Here is an 8,560-nt window from a genome sequence, read left to right on the forward strand (position 1 = left end):
CTCTGTCTCTCCCAGGATGGATCTGTGCTCAGTGCAGTGTGTACTATACAAACCCCTCTGTCTCTCCCAGGATGGAGCTGTGCTCAGTGCAGTGTGTGTGCTAACCCCCCTGTCTCTCCCAGGATGGAGCTGTGCTCAGTGCAGTGTGTGTACTATACTAACCCCCCTGTCTCTCCCAGGATGGAGCTGTGCTCAGTGCAGTGTGTGTACTATACTAACCCCCCTGTCTCTCCCAGGATGGAGCTGTGCTCAGTGCAGTGTGTACTATACTAACCCCCCTGTCTCTCCCAGGATGGAGCTGTGCTCAGTGCAGTGTGTACTATACAAACCCCTCTGTCTCTCCCAGGATGGAGCTGTGCTCAGTGCAGTGTGTACTATACTAACCCCTCTGTCTCTCCCAGGATGGAGCTGTGCTCAGTGCAGTGTGTACTATACTAACCCCTCTGTCTCTCTCCCAGGATGGAGCTGTGCTCAGTGCAGTGTGTACTATACTAACCCCCCTGTCTCTCTCCCAGGATGGAGCTGTGCTCAGTGCAGTGTGTACTATACTGACCCCCCTGTCTCTCCCAGGATGGAGCTGTGCTCAGTGCAGTGTGTACTATACTAACCCCTCTGTCTCTCCCAGGATGGATCTGTGCTCAGTGCAGTGTGTACTATACTAACCCCTCTGTCTCTCCCAGGATGGAGCTGTGCTCAGTGCAGTGTGTGTACTATACTAACCCCTCTGTCTCTCCCAGGATGGAGCTGTGCTCAGTGCAGTGTGTACTATACTGACCCCTCTGTCTCTCCCAGGATGGAGCTGTGCTCAGTGCAGTGTGTACTATACTAACCCCTCTGTCTCTCCCAGGATGGAGCTGTGCTCAGTGCAGTGTGTACTATACTGACCCCTCTGTCTCTCTCCCAGGATGGATCTGTGCTCAGTGCAGTGTGTACTATACTAACCCCTCTGTCTCTCCCAGGATGGAGCTGTGCTCAGTGCAGTGTGTACTATACTGACCCCTCTGTCTCTCTCCCAGGATGGAGCTGTGCTCAGTGCAGTGTGTGTGCTAACCCCTCTGTCTCTCCCAGGATGGAGCTGTGCTCAGTGCAGTGTGTGTACTATACTAACCCCTCTGTCTCTCCCAGGATGGAGCTGTGCTCAGTGCAGTGTGTACTATACTGACCCCTCTGTCTCTCCCAGGATGGAGCTGTGCTCAGTGCAGTGTGTACTATACTAACCCCTCTGTCTCTCTCAGGATGGAGCTGTGCTCAGTGCAGTGTGTGTACTATACTGACCCCCCTGTCTCTCCCAGGATGGAGCTGTGCTCAGTGCAGTGTGTGTGCTAACCCCTCTGTCTCTCCCAGGATGGAGCTGTGCTCAGTGCAGTGTGTACTATACTAACCCCCCTGTCTCTCTCCCAGGATGGATCTGTGCTCAGTGCAGTGTGTGTACTATACTAACCCCCCTGTCTCTCCCAGGATGGAGCTGTGCTCAGTGCAGTGTGTACTATACTAACCCCTCTGTCTCTCCCAGGATGGATCTGTGCTCAGTGCAGTGTGTGTACTATACTAACCCCCCTGTCTCTCCCAGGATGGATCTGTGCTCAGTGCAGTGTGTACTATACTAACCCCTCTGTCTCTCCCAGGATGGAGCTGTGCTCAGTGCAGTGTGTGTGCTAACCCCTCTGTCTCTCCCAGGATGGAGCTGTGCTCAGTGCAGTGTGTACTATACTAACCCCCCTGTCTCTCTCCCAGGATGGATCTGTGCTCAGTGCAGTGTGTGTACTATACTAACCCCCCTGTCTCTCCCAGGATGGAGCTGTGCTCAGTGCAGTGTGTACTATACTAACCCCTCTGTCTCTCCCAGGATGGATCTGTGCTCAGTGCAGTGTGTACTATACTAACCCCTCTGTCTCTCCCAGGATGGAGCTGTGCTCAGTGCAGTGTGTACTATACTAACCCCTCTGTCTCTCTCCCAGGATGGATCTGTGCTCAGTGCAGTGTGTACTATACTAACCCCTCTGTCTCTCTCCCAGGATGGATCTGTGCTCAGTGCAGTGTGTACTATACTAACCTCTCTGTCTCTCCCAGGATGGAGCTGTGCTCAGTGCAGTGTGTACTATACTGACCCCCCTGTCTCTCCCAGGATGGAGCTGTGCTCAGTGCAGTGTGTACTATACTAACCCCCCTGTCTCTCCCAGGATGGAGCTGTGCTCAGTGCAGTGTGTGTACTATACTAACCTCTCTGTCTCTCCCAGGATGGAGCTGTGCTCAGTGCAGTGTGTACTATACTAACCCCTCTGTCTCTCCCAGGATGGATCTGTGCTCAGTGCAGTGTGTACTATACTAACCCCCCTGTCTCTCCCAGGATGGATCTGTGCTCAGTGCAGTGTGTGTACTATACTAACCCCTCTGTCTCTCCCAGGATGGAGCTGTGCTCAGTGCAGTGTGTGTGCTAACCCCCCTGTCTCTCCCAGGATGGAGCTGTGCTCAGTGCAGTGTGTACTATACTAACCCCCCTGTCTCTCCCAGGATGGAGCTGTGCTCAGTGCAGTGTGTACTATACTAACCCCCCTGTCTCTCCCAGGATGGAGCTGTGCTCAGTGCAGTGTGTGTACTATACTAACCCCCCTGTCTCTCCCAGGATGGAGCTGTGCTCAGTGCAGTGTGTACTATACTAACCCCTCTGTCTCTCCCAGGATGGAGCTGTGCTCAGTGCAGTGTGTACTATACTAACCCCTCTGTCTCTCCCAGGATGGAGCTGTGCTCAGTGCAGTGTGTACTATACTAACCCCTCTGTCTCTCCCAGGATGGAGCTGTGCTCAGTGCAGTGTGTACTATACTAACCCCCCTGTCTCTCCCAGGATGGAGCTGTGCTCAGTGCAGTGTGTACTATACTGACCCCTCTGTCTCTCCCAGGATGGAGCTGTGCTCAGTGCAGTGTGTACTATACAAACCCCCCTGTCTCTCTCCCAGGATGGAGCTGTGCTCAGTGCAGTGTGTACTATACAAACCCCCCTGTCTCTCTCCCAGGATGGAGCTGTGCTCAGTGCAGTGTGTACTATACTAACCCCTCTGTCTCTCCCAGGATGGAGCTGTGCTCAGTGCAGTGTGTACTATACTAACCCCCCTGTCTCTCTCCCAGGATGGAGCTGTGCTCAGTGCAGTGTGTACTATACTGACCCCTCTGTCTCTCCCAGGATGGAGCTGTGCTCAGTGCAGTGTGTGTACTATACTAACCCCCCTGTCTCTCCCAGGATGGAGCTGTGCTCAGTGCAGTGTGTGTGCTAACCCCTCTGTCTCTCTCCCAGGATGGAGCTGTGCTCGGCCCAGCTCCTGCTGGTGGCTGTGCTGGTGCTGCTGCCCCTGCTGTACGAGTGGAGCCCCTCCTTCAGGTACTACTGCAAACTGGGCTTCTTCTACGGCTGGATCCTGGCGCTGGCCGTGCTCGCAGTGCCCATCTGCGCCGCCAGGGGGCGCCACGTGGACAACATGAAGTGAGTGACGCCGTGGGCCCGGGCCGTCTTCCTCACCCCCGCCCCCCTTCCTGCCTGTGTGGTCTTCCTCACCCCCACCCCTGCCTGTCAGGTCTTCCTCATCCCCACCCCCGCCTGTGTGGTCTTCCTCACTCCCACCACTATCTGTGTGGTCTTCCTCACACCCCCCTACCTGTTTGGTCTTCCTCACCCCCTCACCCCCTGCCTGTCTGGTCTTCCTCATCCCCCTGCCTGTCTGGTCTTCCTCACCCCCTGCCTGTGTGGTCTTCTTCACCCCCTCCTTGTGTGGTCTTCATCCCATATCCCAGAATTCCACACCGCGGTCAGGCGCACTGCCTTCTGGGTACAGGACGTCACTGCCGGGTTCGGCGCGCGCTGGCCTCCCGCTCCCAGGACGGTTCGGTTGGTTTCCAACGGTATAACGTCTGTAGATGATACACGCTCAGCTCGCGACGCGCTACAGGCTGCTCAAGCGATCCGTATCGCGCGATTCCTGACTCCGCAGAAGACGAGACACCGCTCTCCCCTCTCCCTCTCCCTCCCCCAGGGTCCTGCAGTTCATGCTCCTGCATCTCAAGTACTTGTACCGGATCCGCGTGGAGGTGACGGGCTGGGAGAACTTCCCACAGACTGGCTCCTACGTCGTCGTCTCCAACCACCAGAGCTCCCTGGACCTGCTGGGTCTGTACTCCTCTCTCTGCGTGAGGAGCGTCTCTGGGGTCTGTGTGAGGGTCTGGACTCCTCTCTCTGTGTGAGGAGTGTCTCTGGGGTCTGTGTGAGGGTCTGGACTCCTCTCTCTGTGTGAGGAGTGCCTCTGGGGTCTGTGTGAGGGTCTGGACTCCTCTCTCTGTGTGAGGAGTGCCTCTGGGGTCTGTGTGAGGGTCTGGACTCCTCTCTCTGTGTGAGGAGTGTCTCTGGGGTCTGTGTGAGGGTCTGGACTCCTCTCTCTGTGTGAGGAGTGTCTCTGGGGTCTGTGTGAGGGTCTGGACTCCTCTCTCTGTGTGAGGAGTGCCTCTGGGGTCTGTGTGAGGGTCTGGACTCCTCTCTCTGTGTGAGGAGCGTCTCTGGGGTCTGTGTGAGGGTCTGTGCTCCTCTCTCTGTGTGAGGAGTGTCTCTGGGGTCTGTGTGAGGGTCTGGACTCCTCTCTCTGTGTGAGGAGTGTCTCTGGGGTCTGTGTGAGGGTCTGGGCTCCTCTCTCCGTGTGAGGAGTGTCTCTGGGGTCTGTACTCGTCTCCCTGTGATCTATGTGCCTGTGTTTTCTAGGGTTGATGGAAGTATTACCTCCGCGTTGCGTTCCCGTGGCGAAACGAGAGCTCCTATACGCCGGCTCAGCTGGACTGGCCTGCTGGCTGGCCGGAGTCGTCTTCATCAATCGCAGGAAAACCGACGACGCCATCGAGGTCCTCAGCGACACAGCGAAGGGCCTGCTGAAGGAAGACGTGAGTGACGGGCCGGCCGGTCTGGGAGAGGCGAGGAGGAGAGCCTCCCCTCCGGATCGATGGTTCACGCCCTCCGTCTCTCCGCAGGTGAGGGTCTGGATATTCCCAGAAGGAACCCGAAACCACGATGGCTCCATGCTCCCCTTCAAGAGGGGGGCCTTTCACCTGGCCGTACAGGCGCAGGTGAGCATGCTGGGAAATGTAGTTTTTTTATGTAAGTTTTTTCTGGACGAGGGCGAGGATTTGGTCGGCCGGCTGTTTCGAAGAATCGCTGTTCAGTACAGAGACTGACTCTGTCTTTCAGGTGCCCATTGTTCCTGTAGTGATGTCGTCCTATAAAGACTTCTATGATAAAAAGCAGAAAAAGTTTAACAAAGGTATGGTATTCAAGATCTCTCTCTCAGTGCAGTGTTCATGTACTGGAGTGTCCAGTCAGTGTGTCTGTATGAACCCCTCTCTCTCTCAGTGCAGTGTTCATGTACTGGAGTGTCCAGTCAGTGTGTGTGTATGAACCCCTCTCTCTCTCTCAGTGCAGTGTTCATGTACTGGAGTGTCCAGTCAGTGTGTGTGTATGAACCCCTCTCTCTCTCAGTGCAGTGTTCATGTACTGGAGTGTCCAGTCAGTGTGTGTGTATGAACCCCTCTCTCTCTCAGTGCAGTGTTCATGTACTGGAGTGTCCAGTCAGTGTGTGTGTATGAACCCCTCTCTCTCTCAGTGCAGTGTTCATGTACTGGAGTGTCCAGTCAGTGTGTGTGTATGAACCCCTCTCTCTCTCAGTGCAGTGTTCATGTACTGGAGTGTCCAGTCAGTGTGTCTGTATGAACCCCCTCTCTCTCAGTGCAGTGTTCATGTACTGGAGTGTCCAGTCAGTGTGTGTGTGTGAACCCCTCTCTCTCTCAGTGCAGTGTTCATGTACTGGAGTGTCCAGTCAGTGTGTCTGTATGAACCCCTCTCTCTCTCAGTGCAGTGTTCATGTACTGGAGTGTCCAGTCAGTGTGTGTGTGAACCCCTCTCTCTCTCAGTGCAGTGTTCATGTACTGGAGTGTCCAGTCAGTGTGTGTGTATTAACCCCTCTCTCTCTCTCAGGAACGTGCCATGTTGTTATCCTCCCTCCTATCCAGACGTGTGGTCTGTCTGCGGACTCGGTGCCCCAGCTGACTGAAGACACTCGTGAAATCATGTTGTCTGTCTTCACCCGGATTTCCCAGGACACACAACACACACCCACCGACACACAACACGCTACACACTGAAAGACTGAACAAGCAAACAGCACACATGGGTCAGCTGGGTGTCTGGTGCACAGACTGACACCCTGACCGACAAACCCACTGCCAACACTCTGATTGGGTGACGCTCTGAGACACTGACCAATCCTCTGACACACTGACCGGCTGGCACACTGACACTCTGACACACTGACTGACCCCCTGCCTGACTGGCCCTCTGGCACACTGACACTCTGACACACTGACTGACCCCCTGCCTGACTGGCCCTCTGGCACACTGACACTCTGATACAGTGACTGACCCTCTGACACAGTGACTGGCCCTCAGACACAGTGACTGACCCTCTGACACAGTGACTGGCCCTCTGGCACACTGACCCTCTGGCACACTGACTGACCCCCTGCCTGACTGATCCTCTGACACACTGACTGACCCCCTGCCTGACTGACCCTCTGACACAGTGACTGACCCTCTGACACACTGACTGACCCCCTGCCTGACTGACCCTCTGACACAGTGACTGACCCCCTGCCTGACTGACCCTCTGACACAGTGACTGACCCTCTGACACACTGACTGACCCCCTGCCTGACTGACCCTCTGACACACTGACTGACCCCCTGCCTGACTGACCCTCTGGCACACTGACTGACCCCCTGCCTGACTGACCCTCTGACACAGTGACTGACCCTCTGACACACTGACTGACCCCCTGCCTGACTGACCCTCTGACACACTGACTGACCCCCTGCCTGACTGACCCTCTGACACAGTGACTGACCCTCTGACACACTGACTGACCCCCTGCCTGACTGACCCTCTGACACACTGACTGACCCCCTGCCTGACTGGCCCTCTGACACACTGACTGACCCCCTGCCTGACTGACCCTCTGACACAGTGACTGACCCTCTGACACACTGACTGACCCCCTGCCTGACTGACCCTCTGACACACTGACTGATCCTCTGACACACTGACTGACCCTCTGACACACTGACTGACCCCCTGCCTGACTGACCCTCTGACACACTGACTGACCCCCTGGCACAGTGACTGACCCCCTACCTGACTGACCCTCTGACACACTGACTGACCCTCTGACACAGTGACTGACCCTCTGACACACTGACTGACCCCCTGCCTGACTGACCCCCTGACACACTGACTGACCCCCTGCCTGACTGGCCCTCTCTCGTCCAGAGACTCCCAGTTCCAGTCCTGGCTGCTGGTCTCTCCCACGAGTTGGTCCACAGGGGGGCTCCAGGGAGCGGGCATGCGGTCTCAGACACCGGGGGTCGGGAGGGCAAAGGTCACGGGGATGCCCTCCGCTGCCTGAGGTCCTCGCTTGACCGGGTGTCCCCCCTGGTGCTGCAGCCTCTCTCCTGCCCCCGAGCAGCTGGGCGCCGGGGCTGCTGGTGCAGAACCCGACCCGGACTGCGAGGTCATAGTCGATCTTTCGGCTTCAACCACAGGGCTGGGCAGCTTGTTCCCCACCCCCACCCCCCTCTGTGTACAGCAGAGCCTCCTGTCCTGACTGGAGGAGCTCACCCAGCTGTGTCTGGAGAGAAGCCAGGGTATCGGCTTCAACCACAGGGCTGGGCAGCCTGTTCCCCACCCCCACCCCCCTCTGTGTACAGAAGAGCCTCCTGTCCTGACTGGAGGAGCTCACCCAGCTGTGTCTGGAGAGAAGCCAGGGTATCGGCTTCAACCACAGGGCTGGGCAGCTTGTTCCCCACCCCCGCCCCCCTCTGTGTAAACAAGTGATTTCTCAATACAGACCACCAGAGGGCAGTAGAGGACCCATCCAGTTAGTTAGTGTGAGCACTGGTAACTGGCTGCTCTGAAGATCTCATCGAGATGTTTCTAGAAGGAATCTGTTGTATCGTCGTCAAGAACACAGCTGGGCAGCTTGCTCCACACCCCCACCACCCTTCGCGTAAGGAATACAAATCACTGAAAGTATCTGAGCTGAATTTACAGAGAAGAGGGACAGAAATCTTTCATTGCCAAACTTCGGTCATGGTTTGTGTGTTTTGAGTAAAGCAAGCGAACCTTCTCTTGGCCCTGTAGTCAGTGTGTGTGTGTGTGTGTGTGTGTGTGTGTGTGTGTGTGTGTGTGTGCTCTCTTCCTCTCTGCTCACAATGGTGTCTGTGGGAGATGTGCTATCCCTTGAAATAAAACTTGTGTTGTGATTGTACCTGCCTGGGCTCTGTCTCTCTCTCGCACACACCCTGTCTCTCTCTCACACACACACAGACAGCCTGTCTCTCTCTCTCCTCTCTCACACACAGACAGCCTGTCTCTCTCTCTCTCACACACACACACACAGACAGCCTGTCTCTCTCTCTCACACACACACACACAGACAGCCTGTCTCTCTCTCTCCTCTCTCACACACAGACAGCCTGTCT

General features: G+C 56.0%; 1 protein-coding gene across 1 annotated transcript in view; it reads left to right on the top strand.

Moving 5' to 3' along the window:
- LOC148662339 (1-acyl-sn-glycerol-3-phosphate acyltransferase alpha-like) overlaps window positions 1-8,346 on the top strand; it is a 10,846-nt gene extending 2,500 nt beyond the window's left edge. The window contains exons 2-7 of the mRNA XM_088631988.1: window positions 3,291-3,476; window positions 4,024-4,157; window positions 4,740-4,915; window positions 5,003-5,098; window positions 5,220-5,292; window positions 6,003-8,346. Coding sequence (XP_088488114.1) covers window positions 3,292-3,476; window positions 4,024-4,157; window positions 4,740-4,915; window positions 5,003-5,098; window positions 5,220-5,292; window positions 6,003-6,169 — 831 coding nt within the window. The 5' untranslated portion in view covers window position 3,291 and the 3' untranslated portion in view covers window positions 6,170-8,346. The remainder of the gene's footprint in view (window positions 1-3,290; window positions 3,477-4,023; window positions 4,158-4,739; window positions 4,916-5,002; window positions 5,099-5,219; window positions 5,293-6,002) is intronic.
- Window positions 8,347-8,560: the final 214 nt, after the last annotated feature.

Source organism: Lepisosteus platostomus, chromosome 5, assembly GCF_059453375.1.
Source record: "Lepisosteus platostomus isolate fLepPlt1 chromosome 5, fLepPlt1.hap1, whole genome shotgun sequence".
Classification (NCBI taxonomy): domain Eukaryota; kingdom Metazoa; phylum Chordata; class Actinopteri; order Semionotiformes; family Lepisosteidae; genus Lepisosteus; species Lepisosteus platostomus.